The sequence below is a fragment of the Ceratotherium simum genome, chromosome 32 (genome assembly GCF_057802395.1).
Source record: "Ceratotherium simum simum isolate JZ-2026a chromosome 32, ASM5780239v1, whole genome shotgun sequence".
Classification (NCBI taxonomy): Eukaryota; Metazoa; Chordata; class Mammalia; order Perissodactyla; family Rhinocerotidae; genus Ceratotherium; species Ceratotherium simum.
Window position 1 is genome coordinate 17,584,883 of NC_141931.1, and position 26,291 is coordinate 17,611,173.

The 26,291-nt window shown below is 40.8% G+C and overlaps 1 protein-coding gene across 1 annotated transcript in view; it reads left to right on the forward strand.

The window, feature by feature from the left end:
• Positions 1-26,291, forward strand: part of CUBN (cubilin) — a 256,070-nt gene that overhangs the window by 75,908 nt on the left and 153,871 nt on the right. The window contains exon 28 of the mRNA XM_087420786.1: positions 17,159-17,309. Coding sequence (XP_087276912.1) covers positions 17,159-17,309 — 151 coding nt within the window. The remainder of the gene's footprint in view (positions 1-17,158; positions 17,310-26,291) is intronic.

Genomic DNA, 26,291 nt, shown 5'->3' on the forward strand with positions numbered 1-26,291 from the left:
CTCCCAAGGGGTCAAGAAAGGTTAGGGTTGAGAAGTGTTCCTTGGAGATCAGTGTGACGCTGGGCAGAGCGGTGTTTGAGGGACGGGAGCAGGAACGAGACCTTAGTGTGAAGAGGCACAAAGGGGAGAGAGTGAGTGTAGACTGAAGTCTAAAGTCCCTACATTCACTGTTCTAGTTCTCACGAGGAAGTCAGCATAAGTCATGGCCTATTTTCTCCAATCTTCATCCTTCATTTCCCTAACTGGTCCTCATGTGGCAGCTCTCATGGGACACCCTCCTCTGCATGTTCTCTCGTATGTCAGTTTCTTTTCAAATGTGGCCCATGATTATCCAATGCAACACTCCAACTAACGTGGCCAGGGCCAAGGATGCTGGGACTGTATTATCTGAGTCATGTTATTTCTGGTATTGTAGCTGAGGTTAAATGGGTTTATTGTTAGCCAAGTCATAATGTTGGACTATATTAAGACCTATAATCTTCAGGTCACTTTTACATGAATTATAATGGCTTCATAGCCATACATAGGATATTTTTCCTAGTAAGTTATATTTGACTGTTTTGCCTGAGAATTTTCTCACACCATGATTCCTCTGTATCCTGATTCTCTGGTCTGTAGAGCATTATTCATTTGCATATAGACCCATTGGCTATCGGCCTATTACTTCTTCAAAGATTGATAAAAATGTCAAATAAGATGGCACCTGTTCCAAATCCTCCAAAATGATAGGTTTCTTTGGTTAAAATGATCTATTATTGAACACTTTTGGGATAACACTATTCAAACAACTTGGTAATAATAATATCTGATCTTTATCAAGCACTTATTATTTGCTGGGTAATTCTCACAGTAACTCTGTAATGTAGGAAATATTATTATCCTCATTTGACAGTTGAGATGACTGAGGCAAATACAGGTTGACCACAGTCACAAAGGTTATATAGGTGGCAAAGCCAGGCTTTCTACTAGGCACTGGACTCTGGGCCGATGCTCTTAGCCATGAGACCACACACTCTCTATCTACATACTCTTTCACAGTTTTCTGTCACACTCAGAGGTGACATGAGGGAGTGTCCATGGAGCCCTCAGATCTACCTCTCTAAGCACACTGTCACAAAGAAAAATTTATGTTGTTTTAGCATACTTTTTCATAGATAACCAGTGGTCATTTGTTATAATCTGCTGACAAATTATTTTTGATGTTTGATTTAGAATTTCTCCAAAAATTACTGTCAATCTTACTCATCTGTGAGATTCCAGAATTAATCATTTCCACCTTTTGGAAGTTGAAACATCTTCCCCTGAGACCTCTGGCAGTCCTCCTATTTTCATTGTTCTGCCTTACACTCTTGGTCACGAGTACATGTTCAAACTAAGCCATGTAGAAAAGATGAGCATTGGTGAAAGGACTCTTACTCTGCGGCAAGCGAGAAGCCTCATGACAAATGGGATAAACTAAAAAGCCGGGAGAGGACAGGAACAAAGGCAGCTCAGTGGATTCTCCCTTTCTTAGGCTTTGTCACTTCTCCCTGCGTATGTATACTCTGTTCCCATCTCTCCCCTCAAATGCTTCCTCGGAGTTTCTGCAACCTCACAATTTTAGCTACAATATGGCCACCCCAGCCATGACTTTACATGGCTGTTATCCTCAAGTGCTTACCACCAACCGGACTTTCCCTTGGCGCCAAATTACCAGCACAGATGGCTCATCTTCTTGAGCCTGACAGCCAGGCATGGATCTAGGCTGCTTATGGATGGGCGCCCCTTTAGGCAGTACAACCAGCTCTGGCCAGGAGCGGTGAGGTCCAGCCCTCTGGCCGGTGTTGCTCACAGATCATGTGTGTGGGCAGGGGCAGAATCTCTGAGCAGCAGCAGGGCTTCTGGTCATTGTAGAGAAGCCATTTTAAAATCTGCCTTCCCATGAGGCAACAACACAGTGGAAATAAAGGAGTATTGAACAAAAAATTAAGGAACCCAGGGATTTGTGCTGGCCCCAACCCCTGAGAAGGTCACTTTTCTTCTCTGGGGTTCCATGATTTCTTCTCTTAGAAAAGGAGGTTAAATTAGGTAAAAATTTAAATGAAATTTAAGTGAAAGCTCCCTTCTAGCTCTAGAAGTGCTAGAGCACTTTGTAAACACCCATGAATTCAGAAAGATTACAAAATTAGTTCTGTAGTGACCGCAACTTTCAATACTACAGCATTCATTTAAAGAATTGCCTGTCTTATCTTCTAAATTGAATTTCAGTGTCTCTTCTTCCAGTTTCAAAATCATACTAAGCATTTTGGACTTTGCCTTCGTCACGTTATGCTGTCTTCTGCAAGTGTTGGTCCAATTCATATTTTTATCTTTCTTTTGCCCTAATCACGGCTTTAAAAAAATAGACATTTTTTCTCACTGTGCTGTTTCCCAAAGTTTAGCTCATTTGCATGTGTGCTCATAAAATGCTCAGAAAGCCCCTATGTAGCTCCATGTGTTTCTTCTTAATCGATTTCTCCAGAGGTTTCCTCTTTTGCCCGCAAATTTATTCCTGACTTCATGGACAGAATTTAATTTTTTAGAATTTGTCATTTTTCTTTTCTTTCGCTTCTCTTTTTTGTTTCATTTTTAATTTTTTTGGTCCATGGCCTCACATCTTTTTTGAAGTCTGATTCCCTATAACCTTAGGTCCATGACTGGTGTGTCCAGTCATGGCAGGCTCTAGGGAAATTGATCACTCTCTCCTAATGTTTTGGTTACTTCTACATTAACAACCACTTCTTTGCTGGCCAGAGTTAGTCCAGAGTAGCCCTTGTCTTCACTATTTTCTTTACTTTTTGAGAGAGTAGAGTATATGAAGAATTCATCACGTCACACTTTTTTCAGAACAAGACATCTAAGAGATGTCCAGGTGGTTGAAATTATCTCCCCACTGCCACCTCTGTGCATTTCTTTTTGCTGCACTAGTGATGATATATTTCTTTTGTAAAAAATTGCAGTCTCTACTGAGGAAGAAGCTGATGGTGGAGGATAAAGCCGCTGTAACTGGCTATTAAGTCTGGTGGCATTCCAGAATCATCTAGGGATTTCGTTAGAAAAACATATTCCTAGACGCCACCCTAGACCTACTCAATCAAAATCCCTGGGGATTCCCAATAGAGCGAGCCCCCCACACGCCCTTAGTCCAGCACTTGAGACCGTTGTCTGTAGCCCACTCCCACCGTAAGAGCACGTTTTATCCTCTCTTCACAGTGCTCTCCTGGGAAGTTATAAATGCTTTAATAGGTGTCTACTTAACATGTACCTTTGCATGCAGTTAAATGTTTTTTCTCAGTGGGTCTTACTTTTCCATTGCTCTGGCTGAATTATATGCATTGTCTCATAAAGGCTTGGCCATACTGTTAATATTTTTGTCTCATTATTTAAAAATGTCAGATTTACTTTGCAATTTTTGTGTTCTGATTCTAAACTTTCTCCCTCCTTTCCGAACTTGGCACGTTTGCCACTGTCATCTTCCATTACATCCTTTCATACCTTTCTCTGCCTTCCCCTTTTCCACTATGTCAGTTTCAAGCCCTCTTGATTATGTCATTAACTTCTGTCAAATGCATTTCCCTCTAGTCTTTTTTATAAGATTCATTTCATCTCTTGCCAAATCCTCTTTCTGATGTCATCCTGTTCACCAGATGTTTATGTCATTGTTTATTACACTCCCTTGTCCTCCTTTCAGTTGCAAAATAACGCATTTCAAATGAAATAGTGGATGAAAACGTCACCAATGTCCCAGAATCTTTCAGTCCTACACCCATGTTTTCTCAGTCTGTAACCTGAGCAACATTTCCCTACTGTGACTATGAAACATCAGGCCCATGTGATATTGTAATTAGTTAAGGTAATACTGGCTGTTGTTATAAGGAAGTCCTAAATTCTCAGATGCTTAATGCAATACAAGTTTATTTCTCAGTCACATCAAAGTCCACTGCAGGTGTGTCTTGCCTTTCACGTGGTGATTCAGGAACCCAGACAAAGGGGAAGTCGATTTGGGGAAACCACATAGCTGTTTCTGACACAAAGGTTGACAGATTTTCATAAATAAAGAGACCTAAGTTCCAATAAATTTAGGAAATGCCACATTAAACAGGATTTGTCATTTTGTTCTGTTCTTGCTGTGGTATTTCCTCAAGTTGTTAGTATCCTAAATACGGCTTGTTCATTCATTTATCCATTCATTCAGTCATTCAAATATATTTTAGACACATAGGCTGTGGAAATATAACTGTTTTAGCATCAGTTTTCCTTGTCTTCATTGCAGAGACAGACATTAATCAATTTATCACACAATACAAATTTAATTACAAGCTGTGTTAAATGCCATCAGGGAATATTATTGGGTGCTCTAAAGACATGAAACGGGAGGAACAAGCTCATCTGTGGGTCAGGAAAGGCGTCCTTGAGGAAGAATAACTGAACAAGATGTAAAGGAGGCGGGAGGTTTCACTAGGGGAAGTTGTGTTTGAAGAACTGTCAAAGATCAACAAAGCCTGCCACTAGTGAAAGTGGTCAGGACAGATCTTAATCGGTAATGTACAACTGCAGGAGGGAAGAGGATCCACTTCAGACTGTACAGCGATAACTGGGTGTTTTAAAGGGAGAATGAGGAAGCAGGGAGGGAGACCCACAGGGGCTCAGCAGAGTCAGGACGTGAGCAATTACATAGGGTAGGTCAGCATTGATGTGATTAGGCCAGCTGTGCTGTGTCTTTTAGCTGACCGTGATGGAAGTTAGGCTTCTTCCTCCCACAGAGACTGGGAGACAGGGGCCCTAGCCTTCCTGATGATTATGTTTCAAAGGAAGGGATTTCAGATCCCTGAGACAGACACTCTTGAGTTGTAGGAGATACATATACGTCTCAAAGGGACATGGAGGAAGGAGTCACAATTGTAAGCCGTTTTTAGTATGTGATCTAAGAAAGGGTGGTCAGGGGCCCATCCTCAGGTGTTGGCTGAAACAAACAGTAAATCCTTTTGGCAGCTTTGAACCTTCTCAGGCAGATACTGTAAGGGGGCTAAGGTCATACTAAGGATTGGCTTTGGCTGTTAGAAACTCTGTTAGTGTTTGAGTCTCTTAATGTGCGGGAGATGAGTGGATGGAATCATTTGTGCTGAGAGTCCGTAGTCTTTATAGGCGGAGTCTGAGGCCTAGTCAAGGAGAAGGCTCAGAGGAGCCTGGCTAGAGTTGGGTCAAGGAGAGAATCTTTGTCAGAGCTGAAAGAAGACCAGTGTGGCTGAGGCCAAGCATGAGGCTTCCAGGTGAGCAGGGACCTACAAGTGTAGAGCACTGTGGGCACGGGGAGAGCTTCAGTGACCTCCCTAAGAGCAGCAAGAGATCTTTCAAGAGTGTGAGCAGGGAAATTGCCCAGATTGGCACTTTTAGAAACTCTGGCTTCAAGGGTAAATTGAGGGGAGCTAAGAGTAATTGTGGAGATCCGGTAGGACGGTTGCTGCAATCCAGGTGAGAGAGAGGGCACCAGTTCTTCACATTGCTGTGGAGGGGGAATGTAAAAGAAGGATCTGAGAACGCTTAGGAGGTAAAATCGACAGAACTGGATGAACCATTGCATGGGGGTGGGGTGGGGTGGTAATACAGTGAAGGAAAGAAAGACATCAGGATACCCCCTAATAGAGCTGCATACAAGGGCAACAAGCAGGAGAGGTAGCAGGGCCTCCCCTCATGGAGGAAACACTGAGGGGGACACCAAAGGCAACATTCCAGATAGAGTAGTCTTTGCCCTAAATTCTAACTGATTAACATCTATTGGACATTTGTATTCCACAGAACATTCTTAGGGAAACATTATTCGAGAGATGTTTTCCAAGTTTATTCCACTTTTAGTCTCATACAAATAAGCAAAACTTTTAAGTTCATGAGATATTAGAAGGTTCTCCTCTATATCTCAGATATTTATTTTGAGAATTACAATAATAAATGTCTACTACGTGCTAGGCACTATTATAGACACTTTGACAGATATTATTGCTTATCCTCACAGTAGTCCAGTAATTGGGTATTCTTATGCTCATTTAACAGACAGGAGAACTGAGACTCAGCTAAGTAACAGTACTCCAGATCACACTGCCAAGAAGTGATGGGGCCCAGGTTCATGCTCAGCTCTGTCTACTTGGACTGTGGGCTCTGGAGCCCACCTGGGTTCAAAGCTTGACTCCTAACTAGCTGTGACTTTGGGCATGGGATTTAACCTCTTGCTACCTTGGTTTCCTCATGTGTAAAATGGAGGGAATAATTACACCTTCTCATAAAGTTGTTATAAGATTAAATGAGATAGTCCACACACCTGGCAAATATTGAGCGCTCAAAAAATGCTTGTTATTATTCCCCCACGCTCCTTCTGGAGAGAGCATAACTCCCATGCGGCCATTCAGATTCTGCCTCCAACCTTTTAAGGACATTGTTTCTCACCCTTGTCACAGCCTCCATCTCTTGGAAATACCATCTCCATTCCTCGTGACCTGTCAGTTATGATGGCGGCTCCTCCCTCGTGAGGTCTGACTCCCTCTCCCAGGCAGAGCCTTGGTCTGTTGGCAGCTCTGACAGTTCACAGTCTGTTCTCTTGCTCTTCCAAGTTCCCTACTCCATGCATACAGCTCTTGATAGGACTTGTATCTTTTTTATACTTTTAAAGACTTTGCATCGTCTCTAATAAGCAAAGTGTAAACAGATGTTTGTGTTTGCAACACACATCACTGCTGGTCACATGAAAACATAACAGATTCTGTACAGTTCTCAGAAATAGCCTAAATTTCTCAATTTTTGGGTTTAAAGATAAACCCCACAACTCCAGATACTGTTCTTTTTGTTGTTTTTGGGGGATTCACTGGAATTAGAACTGCTTAAGCCAGCTCTCTTCTGTGGGATGCTAATAATGAGCAAAGATTTAGTAACTCATCTCTTGTTCACAAGGGAATGTCTTACAGGTGCCCAGGCTACATAATAGAATGTACAGTCTTGCTCAGTAGTCTCAGTACCTGTTCAGTCTAACATAGTGCTTAAGAATGAAGACTATGGAGCCAGATAACATGGGTTTAAACCCAGACTCCACCACTGACTAGCTAGGTAACATTGAGCAAGTTACTTAGCTTCTAAGTGCTGCACTTTCCCCGTCACGTAAATGAGTTTATATATATATAAAGAGCCAGAACAAAGCCTGGCACATAGTAAACACTTACATAAACATTCACTGTCATTATTTGCACCGATCCTGATGTAAGAGAAACACCTCAGTTAGGTATAGAGAAATTCATACATAGAGAGCATTCAATTCTTTAGGCTGAGCTATAATTAATGGTTCATTTCTCAAGACAATTAATTTTCCTCTTGCTTTCCATCTGCAGCCTGCTTCATTAATGCATTTTAACCAAAAAATGATAAAGCCAATATTTTGGTCCACCTATTTTACTTTAAGCTCTTTTAAGAAATATAATGAAAAAAATGTTAGTTCCATTAACTAATGGAACTTTTGGGTATTATCACTGCAACTTAAAAAATTGTTTTCATTATTCTCTATTATTACAGAGAATAAAGACTTTGCTATATTCTTGAATTTAACAATTCTTATTTTAAAAAAATAATTACTAATGAAGGAAACAAGAAAAATTCTTCTTGAATAGTTGATGCCTTTCAAATTGTTGAATTACTAAACTTCTACATACCTCGGTTTCCAAAACTTTAAAACAGGGATAACAATGCTACCTGCATTATAAAGCAGCTAGGAATTTTACATTAGGTTATACATATGAAGGGCTTAGAATAATACTCAGCTAATAAACATTATTTATTATTATTTCAACATAAACATAATTTTATGGATTAATTTTTGCTCTCAAAAACATTTTGCTGTAAATGAAAAGCTGTGGTTTCCAAAACAGCCTTCCCAATGGTGATGAACAAAGATTGGCCCCATGTGTTGAAAGCAGGGCTTCCATCTGCTAGCCTCTCAGTTTTCCTACAAAAGCCCCAAGGATTCTATATCTGAATCTAAGAGTGTGGTAGTTCAAGTCCCATGTGCCAGTTGGAGAAACACAAAGAAGCACATGAGATTTTATGTCTTAGCAGCAATGGGTCTGAGCTGACTTCTATCATCATGGCGCCTCCTTAAGCACTTTCTGGGCAGATGAGTCATGCTTCCTGGAACTTCCTGTCGGAGGAAATCTGCTTCTAGGGCAGCTGGCATTTTGCTTGAATTCAGAGATAAACTATTTCAATTCAGAGGACAACTGCTATTCAAAAACGTGCATAAAAAGTGACAGTAGTATACCAAACCATTTAGTTTATGTCTCCACACCAGACATGAGTCTAGCATCGTACTAAGTATGATCTGGATTCCAAAGGAGTTTAGAATGAAATGTATCTGTTGGTTAACTAAGCCAAATGCTTGGTAGTGTCATTAAGTGTTACAAGATGCATTTTATAAGAAATTTAAGACTCCAAAGTTGCCCAAGCAAAATGTGATGTTTTTATTATAAAAAATTCAAAGGAGAGATGTTTATCTCAATGTGATCAAAATCCCTTTCCTCAAAAGGAAACGTTGATCTTTTCTGACCATCGCTCACAATGAAGAATTTTCATGCGAATGCATTAATTTGCTGCAGTTAATGAAGCAAACACAACAGCCTTCAAACGAAGCCCTCTCAGATTCAAAAGAAACTCTGTGTTTCCCCTCTCAATGTTCTCTCCAACATGAAGGACAGAATCAGGATGAATGATAATCAGACCTACCGATAATTTCCACACTACCCTGAAGCCAGTTAAAATTCCCTTAGATGCTCAAAACTTGAGATTGCTCTATCTACACTTCCTTTCCTGGTGGTCTTCACCTGGCTCTGCCCCTCAGATAGGCCACAGGCAGCAAGTGCATGGAGATCTCTCCCGCCACCTAACAGGCACACGCAGGAATAAGAATGCAAAGATCAGAATGCTAAATTTCAAAATTAGGAATCCTTGTTGTGGATTTTGGTTAATTATATTGATTGTCTATTTGTTAAAATAAGAAAGATTTCCAATTGCAACATTTCATAACTTAAAAAAAATGACATCTTTACTCTTCAGTTCTTACATTTACTGTTTATTTAATGGACTTTCTTTTCCCGCTCTCCCTGAATTGGGGAAGAGTCTCCATGGCAGCCTCCAGGTCCTTCCAGCTCAAGGTTCTATGATTTCCCGTTGCTCCATGAACCACATTCTGAGTCCATCTGTAGCACATGGTGAGGCGTTTAGGAGGCAGAATAATTAAAAAAAAATGTTTAGTGTTTCCTTTTAGCACTACACTTGGCAGAGGGAAGGCTGCGGGTGGTGAAATTCAATGTTCCTGCACACTTGGCTTTCAAAGCATTTCACTTACCACCAGGGAGGGAATTAGGCACTTATAGCTCCATCAGTGACTATCAACACTTATGTTTGTAAGAAGTCTTTAGTCCCTGAACATCTGAAGGAATTCTTTTTAATAAAGAATTAGTCTAATTAATGATAAAAACCAAGTTACGATAAAAAAGGAAGCATTAGGGACAAAATATGGTTTTAAATTAACGCAGAAAGAGATTGCCTTACGTAATAACATTTTAATGGACTCATTTTCATGTATAATCTTGAGGTACATATAAAAGACTATGGAGATAGTATAATATTTTCAGCAGACCAACTGAGTATCTGAGAACCTGAAAGGGTGTGGAATTCTGAGATCGGAAAAACATTACCAATGCATATCTACATTGCTATGTCAATAGGTCCCCAAAGATAATGCTTTAAAAATAAACTTATCTGATCACACACAGGAATCCGTAGTCATGGCAGGAAATTTGGAAAATATAGAAAAACCTAGAAAAAAGTAAAAATAACCTGAATTACATCACTACTAATAATATTTGGTGGTATTTATTTCCTATAGTCTCTTCCTATACATTTATTTTATTTTATATTCAAAGGGGATAATTCTGTACATACTATCCTATGACTTTTTCTATGTAACAATAGCTTGTGAATGTTTCTCCATGTTATTTTTTTACGTCGCGTCATTTACATTGCATATTTCATCCTCACAGTACTGCCGCCAATTCTTGTTGAACAACATTTAGAACCTTTTCAAATTTTCACCATCATCAACAGTGCTGAGATAAACATCTCTGTAGTTAACTCTTTGCACACGTCCATTATTAGACAATGATTTAAAAATAAAACAAAGAAAAATGAACAAACCCAAATCAGCCTTTTTGGCTTCTAAAATGAGTAAGATATAGAAAGCAGCAAAAATCTCATCGCGCTGTTAAGAGTGGACAGCAAGCAACCACACATGGAAAAGAGATTACACGGTCTGTATTTGAGACAGACCTCTCATTCAGAGTGACGGAAAAGAACTCAGAATGTGGTCTTTCGATGGGTTTCTTGCTCTCATGCAAAAGCCCAGCATTACGAGTAATTCTTTAATTTTAGATAGGTATGTCGTATTTCCTGCCCCACCTTGTGAGCACGGGGCAGCGTGGCTTTGCCTGCGCCGTGGGGAAGATGTGCGCCTATGTACCGGGGTGCACTGTGCGTGGCCATGAGTCTAATGGAGGAGACATCGTCTCCCGGGGCCCTCATGGCGCCATCTAGATCTACCATGCTCTGCATATTAGCCTTCATCTTCAACATCTGCCTCATTTACCCTCCACAACGGGATTATGTTTTTACCCCCCTAGGTTTTTCTTATCCACAATGGGAACCTTTTACCCTACTCTATGAATCTCATTTGACAATTTACAGGAACATTTCAAAGCCCTTCAAATTTAAAGTAAACTCTGAAACTACCTAGTTTATTCAGGAGATTTGTGTGTAAACTCGGGCAACAACATTCTTAATAACTACTCTAATGAGGCAGTCCCCAGAGATCCTGTTACAGTTGTTTTTGGGGTGGGGAAAATCTGAAGAGGTGCTCCAAGAATTCACCAATTCCCACCCTTTTGGAGCTCCGGTGGCTAGTTAGAGCGGCAGGCTGGGCCGACAGAAAGAGGAGAGGAGGCTGCAACAGGAGAAAACACACATAGAGCCACTTTTCTTAGCAGTTGTCTCTCCCTATCCACCTCACCAGGGCAGCCTTGACAGATTTCCTAATGCTGTCTTCGCCACCATCCCCTTTTATGATCCACCATCTCCCTGCAGCTGGACACACATCATGCTTACATTCTTTCGGCAGCATGATTTGTGCTGGGCTATGCACCCCACCCACGGCCTCAGTCTCCCCACAGAACCAGGTTGTCATAGCAACACACTGCAAGTAATGGCCGTCTATCTCCTCACAAGTGATTCATTGACTCGTTGCTTCCCTGTCTAGTCAGTCAGCGATGATTTCTGTGAAATGTTTTACATGAGTCAGCTCAAGTTCACTCTACCCATCATATTTTTTCTCTCAAAGCTATTTCTGGAGTGGTTTCTTTGGAAAAATGTTAGTTCCCTTTGCCTCTGACCAAGAGTTAGAATAGCATTTTGAGCACATTCCACACGCAAGGCCTCACACTCAACCTATTACATGGTTTGTCTCATTTACAACAACCTTATGAGATAAGTACCATTATGATGCCAAATTATAAAGAGATTATGGCTTAGAGAGGTTAAGTAATTTTCACAAGATTATATTCTCAGCAGATTTTAGAGCTGGACTGGACTATGAACCTAGCGCCTGACACTGACCGCATTGAGTATACTCTAGTGTGTTCCTATAATAAAATTACTTTCCTGCTTCCAATGGAAATGTAATCTTCTATTAGTGACACTGACTTCAAAAAGCCATGCTATGAACTCATTGAGCATAGTCCTCAGAAATTTAACTATCTTCTTTACATTGACTAGAATTTTTGTTCTCTACAAATATTAGGGGATTCTCTGCTACACCTAAAATTCTCCCTCACAGCAGATGAATTATTTCAATTATATATTAAACTCTAAAGGATAAAGTTTTTTGGAGTTTTTAAAGATTTGTAATAGGAAATGGACCAATTTTTTCTTCCAGAAATTTCTCTATAGTTTAATGATATCATCCCAAAGAAACTCTTGATTTAATTTCTCTTTAGGGACTATATTTAATTAATTCTGAAAATTAATCCTCTACTATAAAAAAGAATTTTCTTGCAGAAAAATTTCAAGTAAGTAAGAAAAACAATACTGGAAAAAGTATGAATTAGATGCCAATCTAAAATAGAAAGGGCGGAGTCTTAGTTGTTACTCATGGTGATTCTAAAATGGGTTTAGAAAAGCAGTCAAGTCTATACATCCCATGCTCAGATATAGGAGACAGTTAATTACAATTTCATTCATTACAATAACAAATTTCAAAATCATAAAATAATTTAGCAACAAAGAGGTACCTGAAAAGTGCGTTTCTGTTCTGAGAGTTCTTGCAGTTCATAAAGTTGATTCCCACTGAGGGAACAGGTTGGGGTACACGTTACCTGACTCTTGGTTCCTCCAGACTTGAGTTCCAGTGATTCCTAAAGTATCTACAAAACCCTTAATCTTACAAAAATTGGACTATCTCTGTCAGTGACGTGTCTTTGGTTTTATGTCTTCCACCTTACATGAAGGGGTCCTTAATATTTAGAAGGAGTCCATGGATCATTTCATATTGCAACTGGAGTCTGAAGTCACTAATGGTGTAATAAACTATGCCTGTACCAAGTTATCAAACACACACAAAGGAAGTAGATAGAAATTGGTAAATGTGGCTTAGGCAAGAGATTTCCTTCCTCTTTGAGTGTCCTAAGAGTGGTTGAGATATTTCGGGGTGGGGTGGGGGTGGGTGGACCTAAACTATAAAAATCCTAAATGAATAGTCTTCTTAAGAGAATAACTGCAAAGATTCTACACAGGAGATTTTGTATGTACTCCCACATTGGAAGATACATTTAATGGCTGACTTGAAAAGGTAAGCAGCATTTCAGGTATTTAAAAAAAACAACAACAACCTCTAAACACAGTTATACAAATTAGATCTGCATATTCAACGTGAAAATCTCAATCTTTCTCTTCCTAATTTCTACTAGTTTCCTTTATATAGACTTAATTCCTACTTCAAATATTGCTCAGACCGAGTAGATCGTTAGGCTTTCAAAAATAGGGGAAATCATACCCTTAGCAGGACCAAGGCAGCATGCTTGCCAGTAGTGTGGCAATGAGTCACAGCTGGAATGTCCTGTGGTTAACATTCTGCTCTGAAAACAGAATCAGGAGCAGCAGGCACCAACTGGTTTCCATGGTAACCAGTATTTGTGTACTTTGAAAAATGACTGTTCCTTTCTGTGTGGTAAATTTACGCGGGAATGAGCTGTAGAGGTGACATTAACCATCTGTGTGAATATCAACAAAACCCCCTGAATTAATTAAGTGTAAACTTTAGAAGGATATAAAATTGAGGGTATGGGATTTTTTTTTTTTTTGTATAGAAGCATTGTTCTACACTAATTAATTTCTTAATTTATTTGACATTATATTTAAGCATTTTCATCAATGTCTATTTGATGTTCATTTCAATGCATCATTCCCACCTCTCCAAAGGCAAAAAGAAACTAATTGTCATTCATCAGTGTTCCCCCCAAACCCACTCCCTTTGCTCTTACCACCCCCCCTCCCCCGCCCCCATTCACAATGTGTTATTTAAGAAGGACTGGGATTTGGGGGCTCTTCTTCAATGAAGTAATCCCATCTGGAAGGAAGAAAAAAAAATCTCTTCAAGGCATGTGAAAATGTCATGATTTTTTGACCTTGCTAAGCTGGGAGGCAAAAATCCTACACTGCTTATGACCTTGTGTAGAATCTAAAATATGGTTTCTCAAAATGTTGCTACCTAGTATTTCAGAAGATCCATCAAGCTTAGAGCAATTATAGTTCTAGAGAAATCTTACCTTGTGTTTTGTTGGATAAAGATGAGATAAAGTTTGGTCACTGAACTACAATCCAAAGTTAAGAATGAGCCTTTTGGAGTGGAAAACAGTAGAGTGTTTTCTTGTTTATTAAGCCTCTGCTTGGGAACAGGATGTTTATTTTTGTATTAATTAGTTTTGAATTGGAATTCATACACTAGATTTAATAAAAACTCTAAAGCTGAGATAAATGCCCCACAGTGAAGCAGTACCTTAGGAGTAAACAGATTGCACCACGGACCTCCTCGCCCACCTCCCCCTCCTGCGCTGGGTGGTGGGACCTGAGATCTGAGGTGAAGGGCTTTTGTTGTTTTCTCTCTTCTTTTTATGTTGCTTTGTTCTTTCTCTCATCTTCAATCCCTGATTATGGCTTCTGTCAAATATCTAGACTACTAGAAACTTGATAATAAATATACACATTCGAAGCAGCAATATTCAGGGGCCGGCCCGGTGGCGCAAGCGGTTAAGTGCGCGCGCTCCGCTGCGGCGGCCCGGGGTTCGCTGGTTCGGATCCCGGGCGCGCACCGACGCACTGCTTGGCAAGCCATGCTGTGGCGGCGTCCCATATAAAGTGGAGGAAGATGGGCACAGATGTTAGCCCAGGGCCGTCTTCCTCAGCAAAAAAAAGAGGAGGATTGGCAGATGTTAGCACAGGGCTGATCTCCTCACAAAAAAAAAAAAAAAAAAAAAAAAAATTAATGTGGAAAAGTGACACCAAAAAAAAAAAAAAAAGAAACGAAGCAGCAATATTCAAAAAATTAAAAGGAATCTAGAGTATTAAACCTGAAAAAGAAACCTCATCTTTATTCATTTGCTTAAAATGCTTAGGTTTCGTGTTTAAGGGTGAGTGACATTACGGACTTCTGAGTTCCTCTCTTTATTATTATTATTTTTTAAAGATTTTATTTGTTTATTGTTTCCCCCCAAAGCCCCACCAGATAGCTGTATGTCATAGCTGCACATCCCTCCAGCCGCCATATGTGGGACGCGGCCCCAGCATGGCCAGAGAAGCGGTGCGTCAGTGTGTGCCCGGGATCCGAACCTGGGCCGCCAGCGCGTCAACCGCTAAGCCACGGGGCCGGCCCTGAGTTCCTCTCTTTAAATCTCAGCTGACCTTCACCCAAATCTCATAAGCACGTGTGTCTGACGAGCAGCCAGTTTTGAGAACTCAATGAGACAGGCCAAGATTTAGAACTCTGAGATTTATTATGACTCTGCCTGGTCCCCCCTTCTACAGCGTGGCCACAAAGGATCCAGACCCTTTGCTGCCTAAAAGGAGCACACTGAAACTTAGGACTGCAAGACCCTACTATGTATCTAACCATGCAGGGTTCAAGTAACAGTGCAGACTAAGTCCCATTGAAATAAATGCAGTTGTGGGGAAATCATTGTGTTCGTTCATTGAAGATGTATTGGGAATCTACTCTCGACAAAGCCTGCACCAGGCAGTGAGGGGAGTGTGAGAGCTGGTCTGGGCTCTAAGGAAACTCACAATCGGTAGGGGAGGTAAAACACACATGCCTATAACCACAATGCAAGGGAATATGACCATTTCCACAAAGCAGCACAAAAAAAGCTGAGAGTTTTGAAAGGAAAACTAATTGATGACAGGCTATAGGGATTAGGGAAGGCTCCATGGAGGTGCTTTGTAGAATTTGTTTATAAAGTTTTCCATGCTCAAATTGGTATGTTTCCAACAGTATTTTATATCATAACATTTCAGTAAATAAAAATAATGTAGTCCGTTTGGAGTTTATTGGATTCAGATTATATGTTCACCTACAGACACTTGCAAACACATATACTCACACATACTCTTACACATGTGAGCTCCCCAGGAGAATGATCAAGGAAGTCCATGAGTCTATGATCAAACATTTTCCATTTTATCCTCATGGGCAGCTCATCCGAAAGGTAACTGGAACAAAGGGTTTAATATGGACATTAGGGGACTAAGAAAAAGTACAATGGCCTGAGTCATCAGGAAGCAAATCTTTTTGGATTATCGTTATCTTTTCTGACTGAAGAGATATGGCAGAGAGGTTTATTGTTTTAGTTTGTAGATATGTATCTGATGGAATTATTAAATGAGGCAGATAAAGAGTGCACAACAGAGTGTATAAATACCTCAGTGGGAAAATGGGCAAAGACCTCAGCAGGAAAATTCCAAGAGAAGAAATATAAATGCCCAATAAATACGAAGAAAACTTCAACTTCAAAGTAACAGAAAGTAATTCAAATATTTAAAAAAAAACCCAACTTTTCACTATCAGCACCAGCTTTAAAAATAATCGCAGTCATAATTGCCAAAGTTCCATTGCAAGAAACATCTCTGTAAACTGCTGGCAGTAGGATAAATTGCTATAAACTTTCTGGTAAGAAATTTAATAATATATATCAAGAACCATAAAAGATTATACTCTTTGGTTTGTTCCTCATAGAAATCTTCCCTGAGGGAAATTTACAATATCAAACAAATATTTATATTGGCAAGAAAGTTGGACATATCCTAAAGGAACAACAACAGAATTGTAAGGTCAATGTTAGTAGCATTTTATGCCACCATTAAAAATGTTTACATAAACTGTTTAGTGACATGCTTAGTGAAAAACAAGGAACACAATTAAATGTGTAGCCCAAATTTATACACACACATATACACCTGCACACACATATATATATGTACATATATAAATAAATGAAGAAAATGTTGGCAAGAGAAACTTCTGGTATTCACAAAATATTATTAGTAGTTATCTTCAGTGGGTTTAATTTTTGTATTTTCCTTCTTCATAGCTTTCTAAAATATCTAATTTTTTATAGTTGGTATTTATTTAAAATTTCTATCTTGCAATTATAATGCTGCTATTCATCAAGCATCTCTTATGTTAATATGTGAACGTATCTCATTCTCCCACCATTTCCTTATTCTGTGCCTGGATTATACTTTGGAGGGGACTTGCTAGGCTGACATAAAACCTAACAATTAATATTTGGATTTCCAAACTTATTGGGCTTAGAATCATCCCTAAAACTCTCTATATAATTATCTATTTTTAATTCGTATGTTAAGCCTCTTGTCCTCAACCCACCTCAGCCGATTTACTCTTAACTTTGGAACCAAGGAACAGCTGTCGCTAAGTGAGCAGACGTGGCCTTTTCCATCTGACAAGCGATGTGAGGTTTTTTTACACTGGGAAGTTTCTCTTTGATTTCAGCTCTATGATGGCACACAGCGGATAGGGCGCTACTGTGGAGCAGATATTCCGCCTCCGGGGAGCACCACAGGCTCCAAGCTCCAAGTGCTGTTCCATACTGATGGGGTTGGCCACCACGAGAAAGGATTTCAGATGCAGTGGTTCGTTCACGGTAAGCCCTGCGCCCATCTCAGTCGTTTTTGGTAGCTGCTATTTGACCAAGAATGGTTCCCTTTCCAATTCTATACTGGAAACAATACCATCAACAAATAATGGAACCTGGGTAGTAATCTGGTGCTAGGCCTTAGAAAGTTTGCTCAGACCTGGTGGCTCTTGGAGAGTTAAATCATCCTGTTAGGGTTAAGAGAGGAAGTGAAGTCAAAGTGGACAGGCTTTGGATAACTGCTTAAGAAGGTGCAGCAAGAGGCCGGCTGGTGGCGCAGGCGGTTAAGTGCACAGGGCTGATCTTCCTTACAAAAAAAAAAAAAAAGAAGAAGAAGAAGAAGAAAGTGCAGAGATAAATTGCCTCAGAGATAAAAAGGAGGGAGCAGAATGAAGTTTCTAGGGGTGAAGACCTGTACTCGGGTGTGGCAGGCAAATTGCAAGGTGTGGGGGGAAGTCTCTCAGAAGGAGTGGAATAGAATGAGATTTAAGGCTCACCTGACATTAAGCAGAGGAAGAGTGACAGGGATAGAAGGGAAAGAATGAGAGTCAGTCAGAGTGAGAAGGGGAAGGGCGAGGATTGGGCTGAGAGGGGAGCGGGAGCAGAGAACTTAAGCTAACGATGCCCTAAGCTGGGGGCATGCATGTGTTGTACTTGCCAAAGAGGGTAGGGGCACGTCAGAACCCACCTACTGATCAGTGGTTGAGGAAGCAAGTAGGGATAATCATTCCTCTGGAGATGAGAATTCATTTCTAACAAGAATTCTAAGACATCTAGACTGACCTCATGAGGGCAAGACTAAAGGGAGAGGGCCACACAGCAGTGGTTCTCAAAAAAGCAACATCAGCATCACCAGGAACTTGCTAGACATGCAAATTCTCGGGCCCCATCCAAGACCTACAGAATCACAAACTCTGTGAAGAGGCCCAATAATCCATGCCTTAGCTAGCCTCCCTGCTGAGTAAAGTTTGAGAACCACTCTCCTAGAGTGATCCAGACCTGAAAAAAATAATCGTTGTGAGTATTTTAGTAGCCGTTCTCAACCAAGGTCTTAGGGCTCACTGGTATGTTTCAATCAATTTGAAAGAGAAGCCAAGTTGCAATATTATAGCAGGCATCACACACAGACATCTAAGCTGTGCCCCTACTGTCAAAATCAGGGGTGAGCCCAAGGCGAGTGCACATGGATGTGTGTTGTGGTTGGCTCTTGAGGGTTAACGTCATAGTGCATTTATTGTATGAATCTCAGCATGATACATAACTGAACAGCCCTATTATATACTGAAGAGTGTTAGATGTTCTGTTATTATGAACTGGATACTGAGTGTACTTCTGTTAAAATATAAGTACAGGGTTTCCAGTATTTAAAAATATTTGGTGGGGCCGGCCCCGTGGCTTAGCGGTTGAGTGTGCGTGCTCTGCTGCTGGCGGCCTGGGGTTCGGATCCTGGGCGCGCACCGACGCACTGCTTCTCCGGCCATGCTGACGCCGTGTCCCACATACAGCAACTAGAAGGATGTGCAACTGTGACATACAACTATCTACTGGGGGGCTTTGGGGAAAAAAAAGGAGGTGGATTGGCAATGGATGTTAGCTCAGAGCCGGTCTTCCTCAGCAAAAAGAGGAGGATTAGCATGGATGTTAGCTCAAGGCTGATCTTCCTCACAAAAAAAAAAAATATATTTGGTGGTAATCCACAGAGCTACTTATAGCTTGAAATACAGATTATGAATTCCCAAAGTAAATAAGTTGTAATAATTGAGCATGTGGAGGTCCTGGACTGTCCTTTTCATCAAGTAGGGAGATTTAATCTTGGAATGTCCATTTGTTGATCTGTTAAATGAAGGGACTGCACTGATTCATCTCTGTAACACAATCCTTCTTTAGCATTCTGTGATTCAGAAATGGCATGATTCTAAGGAAGCTAGAGACGATGTGAAGAGACCTAGAAGAAACAGGAACATCTTGGGAAATGACCCAGATTTTCAAGGGCCAGGATTATTCTTCAGAGCATGTGTCTCAGACTTTCATGTGCATACGAATCACTAGAGATCTTGTTACAAATGCAGATTCTGATGCGGGGGGCTGAGTTAAGGCCTATGAATCTGCATTTATAAAAGCTCCCAGGTGATGACCATGATGCGACTCTTTAGACCACACTTAGGAGCAAGACGACAGCAGATGTTAAGGCGGGAGTAATAAAATGGTGGAAAGAGAGTATCCCTAGAGACTAGAGAAAGCTTCTGCAGTGCTTCAAGAACTCATTGTACTAAGGGCAGAATAATATCTTGAATCTTTCAATGTCAGTAGGTTAAGAGCTGAGGCCCCTGTAAAAGAGAACCTTACTGCTTCAGAGATCCAAAGGGGAGAAAGCTCTCACGTGACACAGAGGGTAGAAAGTAAGAAATGCTAACCAGGAGACCGAGGCTTAAGGCCTAGGGGAGTGGTCCTTAGCCCTAGATACACATTGGAATTGCCTGGGAGTTTTAAAGAGGACCCGTGCCTGGGTTCCAGCCTCCAGGGATAGGATTCAATTGGTCTGCAGTGGGACCTCGACTACTGATAATTTTAAAAAGCTCTCTGAGTAATTCTGCCATGCAGCTAGGATGGAGGGTTTTAAGAGCAGTGATTTTGCTAGTTTTATCTTTCTCCTCAGTGGGCTGCTTCCTCCCCGTTCCAGGCTGTTCTAGCCATACTAGCCCAAGGACACACTAAAGAATATGATTTAATGGTCTTTATTGGCTACACTGGATTACTGTATCATTGGGTTTTTCCAGCCAGTACGCTAGACACGGCTGAATCCTCTGCTGAAAGCAGAGTTTTGGTTGGGAAAATTTTTTTTCTACTAGTTCTATTTGGAATCCGTCTTCATTTGGGAGAGTCAAAGACACTCTCTGTCTATTCTTTTTTTCCTGTTTACTATTTCAAAACTTTCTCCCAGTTGCTGAAAACTTGCTAAGCTTGGAACCAGAGTTGTACAAAATTTTGCCAGCTGGGACCAGAATTGAACAATTTTTTTAAAACCCTGTGTTACCCACAATATATAAATTACACTTGGGAAGAGCCTTCTGGAAGGGGATTGTTAATAGTCTAGATCTGTGCAAAATTAACTGTCATATACTATAGTTATGCAATGCCTCAAGTATGCAGAGTTTATACTCTGCATCTTAACTAGGTCTTTAACTTGAGATAGCCTGAGAAGATGGGCCAACAGAAAAGACGAGGGTCAGGGAAGATGTCCCTCTGCTTCTCACCCAGTGGAGCTAAACTGAAGGCATAAATCTGGTTTCTCAGTCATCTATGTGTTCATTTCACGGATATTAAGGAACTGTTTGGGGCCAAGTACTGTGCTAGGGCTAGAGACAGGGTGTTACTCCTTACAGGCCTAGTTCCCAGTCTTATAAAGCTTATAGTCGATTGGGAGAAGTAGCCATCAAGTAAATAAGCCACAAATGAATAGAAAATCATAAGTGCAATAAGCACCAGTGAGCGCGCAAAAGGGGATGTGACCTAGACAGGAGATCAGAGAGGTCCTGTATGAGGATGGGACTTTTGGACTAAAACCTAAAAACAAGGAGTGAAGTAGACGAATAGGAGAAGGAAAAGGATTCCCAATAGAAGAAAGACTTTGTGGTGGGAGGGAGTAGGGTGAGGATGAGGGACCCAAATTCCAGGGTGGCTGGAGTCCAGAGCCAAAGGGAGCAGAGCTGCAGGAGCTGAGAGCTGAGCAGTGGCCAGAGCGTTAGAGTCACTCACGGCGAGGGGCTTGGGCAGGGATAGCGGAAAAGAGGGGACACACCCTTTCTTGCATGTAATTTTTCAGAGAAATGAGTTTTGAGTGGGATCTGGAAGCACTGAAGCAACCTGCTGTGTTGTGGGTTCAAAACACGAAATAAAATCCCAAATACAAACAAATATGAAACAAACAAACACAAAATCCAAAATACATTTAAAAATTAGTCACAATTTTAAAGTGTGATGAAATGTTCTTGAATGTGTCTTTGTGTGTGCTCATGCACGTGTGTATGTATTCATTCAAAAAGATCGTCTCTCCACAGCCTCCTTAGATCTCCATCTCAGAGTCGGGATCAAGTGCCAGGGCCCGGGACCCCCAGCCTGACACGGGCCCTCAAGCTGCCCTTCCTTACCTGGAAAAGGAAGCGCCCTTAAACTCCTAGCCTCTTTTTATTAGAATCAAAACTCATTTCAAGCCCTCTTTCCGAACCTTCCCACTCTTTTCCAAACTATGCAATAAGAACTCCAAAAAACTCTTCACTGAGAGTTCAGAATCTACAGTGGCATCATTTCCGGAGCATTGCTGCTGAGGAAGAATCCCCACACGCTTTATTCATTTTGCCAGTTAATAAATAAACCCATTTACAAAATGTGCTTCTTTGTCAACCGCACAATCTTCTATTTGCCTTGAGAAAATGGATCTACAATCGGGCTTTCTTTACAGGCCCATTTTTTGTAGATGTGAGATGAAACCACACTGCCTTGCCTTTATGCAAACCATCAAAGAGAATCCCACTCTGGAAAGAAAGAAACGGCCACAGTTACCCTGCCTGGCTAAACGGTTCACGGTATCCAGCATTGACTGCATTGTCCAGGGGCTGAATTCTGCCTCGGGGCCCTCCGTCTGCGTTGCTGAAGGGAATATGGAACTTTCCGCAAGCTGTGTGAGTGGGGGCCTCCCGGCCAGCTGTGCACACCGCCCGCCTCTTGTGGTCGGCCCTCCCAGAGGCCCTCTTTCACTAGGCAATGGAATCCAGCACACAAACGAGGTCAAGGAGCTTTGTGAGTAAAAGAGTGACATTTGCAAAGGGAGAGAACCGTCAGCTGGGAACAGCAGGGGAGGGGGCGAAGGGACATGTGATCAGGAGGTGATGTCACTCTGGATTTTCACAAAGGAAAGTGTGGCCTTTTCTTTGGGGAGATAGATGACATCAGCCTCTTGAATGGGGGCTGGTTCCATTTTATCTCTTTTTAGCTATTAACGAGATTTCTCAAGCCTTGAGGGCTTTCAGAAATCAGCTTGGGGAGAACATTTAAAAAATCTTATTAGATCCTCCTTGGCTGGCTTGGTTTGAACACGAACCAGCACTTTCTTGACCACCTGTGGACATGCAGTGCTGTGTCAAAGGGCTTTTAGAAAATATATTTTTAGAGCCCCGGCAAAGAACCTCTGTGAGGTCAGCAATGTTTCTCTTAAACCTTCCATCCAGGTCTCCTTCCCTCACGTGGTCTTTTCAAAGTCTGTGTTTATTGTTGGTCTTTCCGGGGAATTCCTTCTAATTTGTAATTTTTATTTCTTTTGTGACTTAGAGTATATGTGCTGGGGTTTCTGGGAGGTTTGCCCTTTGAAGACAAAAGTTTTATCTTTGTAATTCCGTTATCTATTTGCTTTGTACGGGAATGCTGGGTAATCACCCAGCTGGGTGTGAGGATGAATAAACCGGGCTGTGTGAGGAGATGTGCTGGGCCTACCCTCTGAAGAACAGAGAATCTGTAATTGTGCCTCATGGTATAGTGATGAGACAGAGCCTCTGTAGGAGGGGATTTATGGAGAACATGTTTTTTCATTCAGTCATTCATTTAACCAACCAACCAGCATGTATTTATTCACTACCAGGTTCTGGTCTTAGTGTTTAGAATATAGAGAGTGTATTAGTCTGCTAGGCAGCCATAACAATATACCACAGACTGGATGGCTTAAACAGCAGAAATTTATTTCTCACAGTTCTGGAGGCTAGAAGTCCAAGATCAAGGTGTCAGAAGGTTTGGTTTCTCCTGAGGCTTCTCTGGTTGGCTTGCAGACGGTGGCCTTCTCGCTGTGTCCTCACGTGGCCTTTTCTCTGGGAGCATGCATCCTGGTGTCTCTTCCTATATCCAGATTTCCACTTCATATAAGAACACCACTCACATTAGAGTAGGGCCCACCCTAAGGCGCCTCATTTTGACTTAATCACGTCTGTAATAGCCGTGTGTCCAAATGCCGTCACATTCTGAGGTGCTGGGGATTAGGGCTTCAATCTGTGAATTTTGGGGGAGGCACAGTTCAGCCCGTAACAGAGAGGAAGGAGAGAGCATCCTTGACTTCAAGGAGTTAATTACTAGAGAGTAGGGGAGACAGACAAATAAACCAAGTGTAGAAATAAGTCCATAATCTATGATGCTGTAGGGCACGGAGGAGATCTAGGAGAGGCTCTCCAGGCAGCTTTGATGCTTGAGCTGAATTTTAAAGAATAATCAAGAATTGATCAGTCTGACAAATATCTGGGAGTGGAAGATGTTTATAAGTAGAAGCAGGAAGGCTTGGAATAGTGCCAAAGTTTTGCAAAGGGCAAGGATTTCAGCTAGAGCACGTGTTCTCAATGTCAACCCTAAGGGGCTAGAAATTGGTTCTTGGGAGGGTAAAAAAAATCTTATGCTTATGTATAAAGCACAGATATATCTAGTACTTAGATATATAGTATATCTGTGATATTAAAATTTCGTGGGGGAGAACTTGGGAAGAAAATATCTAAAAAGGCTCCTTAGAAGGGCAGTAATGAATGAAGAGTAGAGACATACTGGGCCAAAGGGAATGATAGATGTTGAGGCAGGACAGGTTGTCAGAGACCAACTGATAAGAGCCAATGCAAGAACTGGATTTTATTTCTTCCCGTCTGTTCTGAGCCTTGCACGATGCAAAAATTCACAATCTGGAGGTATGGTGTTTGAAACGAAAGTGTTTTGTGAATTGTGGTCAGCAAAGGTTCCAGGGCCCGCTCACAAGGCCTGGATGTGAATCACACCATCTGGTCCTAATCTCAGACAGAGACCTTTCTCTCTGCTGGTGACGAGTTGCTTTCAGAGTGTCACCTCCTGCTAGGCGGCGATAGAATGTCACAGAGAGAAGTGGTAAAACACCTGTCCCAGTCTGCCTCTGAAGTAACCTCATTTACCATCAAGAAAGCGTCCTTTATTCAGAAAGTCTGTGAGCAATCTCTTGTAAAGACAAATGGGTAAAAATATAGACGCCTGTGATTGTTTTATTATATAGTGTGATATGACATAAAGAAATCCTGTTCAGTTTGGGTAGAAATTTAAGTAAAAGAGAAGCTTTTAAGAAACATTAGTTCTGCTTAAGTTAAAAGTTATTTCCCTAAATGCTGACTAGGCTTTCTTTCACATTTATTCATGCTATATCCTGTTCTGCTTACTCTGGCCACTTCAGTCTCTTTGATATTTGAACTTTTGTCCTTGCGATACTCCTAGACAGTTTTCAAGTATGGAGCCTGAAAATGTAGGCGGTCTTAGGGTAGAATCAAAGCACAGATTTCTGCATCGTGATACTGTGTCTGGATTTTGTTTATTTCAAATTCTCACTTGTGTCTTTTTTGCAAAGAAGTTCTTAATGAATGATGCATATTTTTAAAAATCTGTTTGTAAATGAACTCAAATTTGTAAAGCTGGGATAATAATTTACTAAGAAAATCAAGCAGCTCTTTTGGCTTTCACTTCAGAACTTTTCCAGCAAGGTTCTAGTAATCAGAGGCAGCGTTAAACAGAGACAGACGTTTCAGAATGAGTGGAAAAGCGAAATCCCGGCATTATTTGCCGCCTTGACGACAACAGAAAATACACATACACACAGTTGACCTTTGTTTCATATTGGCCCTGAGTCTTGTAACCAGTGAGGGCCTTGTAGGCGTCTCCCATCCCAATTCCCATGTCGCTACTGTTTGAAAAAGTTTGGCTTCTATTTTCATTGCTGTTCTTTGAAACAGTTATAAAAAGAAGAAAATGGCCCTCAAACAACCATGACCCTCCCAAGTCATATATTGCATAATTTGTAACAGTCAGGGAGATTTGAGCGAAAGGAAGGACTTTCTTGAAACTTCTGTTTGTGTTTTGGTTCCCTAGCAGCAACATCCCTGATAGATATTGCACACACTTTCCAGGGGATTCCACACTTTTTCATACAACACGAAAAAAAGAAACCACACATTTTTTTTCACAGTTTCGAATTTTGTAGCAGGCAGAAATGAATAAACCAACACAGAGCAAACAAGATGTTCAGTAGAACCTTAATTTTCGTCCCCAAGTTTTCTCTTTTTGAGCCTTTACTTAAATATTGTCATATTTGTCTCTGACATTAGGTATGCAAGGACTTGTTTTATGTATTTGCCACTGTGCACTCAGAGAGACAAATGCCAGCCTTCAGTGGCATTGACTCACAAAACAAAGGATGAATCTCTGGTGTAGGACAGTAACTACATTCTACAAGATTTAATAGATTTTTATGTTCTCTACATAAGTAATGACATTAATGTACCTTGTCCCTAACTTTTTTCTCTTTCTACTCACAGATAATAATATAGATTTTTTCTCTTTCTACTCACAGAAAATAATATAGATTTTACCACCTAAATGTCATTGCAAATTTACTTTAAGACATTAATTATGGTAAAAATAAACTACATTCCCATATAAAGAGTGAATGAAAATGTGATTAAATGCTTAGTGCATTGATTTAATTGACATTTATTATTACCATTGTTGACGTCATTAAAAAAATGACATTTATTATGTGCTTGGTGCTTTGGTTAGTATTTTAAAAATATTATTTCATGTCTCCTCCCAAATTCTCTGAAATAAACATCATCATCCCCATATGGTGGATAAGAAAACTGAGGAAAGAGACTTAGAGAAGTAATTTCTCCAAACTCAAAATCCAGCAAATGATGGAATCAGGACACAAAACTGTGTGTGGTGTGGAACTCCAAAACCTCTGTTCTAAATAGTTGCCCTCCGCCTAAAAGCAAATAATTTTCCCCCACAACTTTTCAATGCAAAAAAGATTGAACCATATTGCAGTGCAAAGAAGGTCAGAGCTTAGAGTAGGTAATTTTGTAACTAAATTCCCACTGAGGATAATAAATGTTTTTATATCAATGTATGCAGTCTTTCCCAAGTAAAGAATGTTCCAGTTCCTTGGGCTCCCCA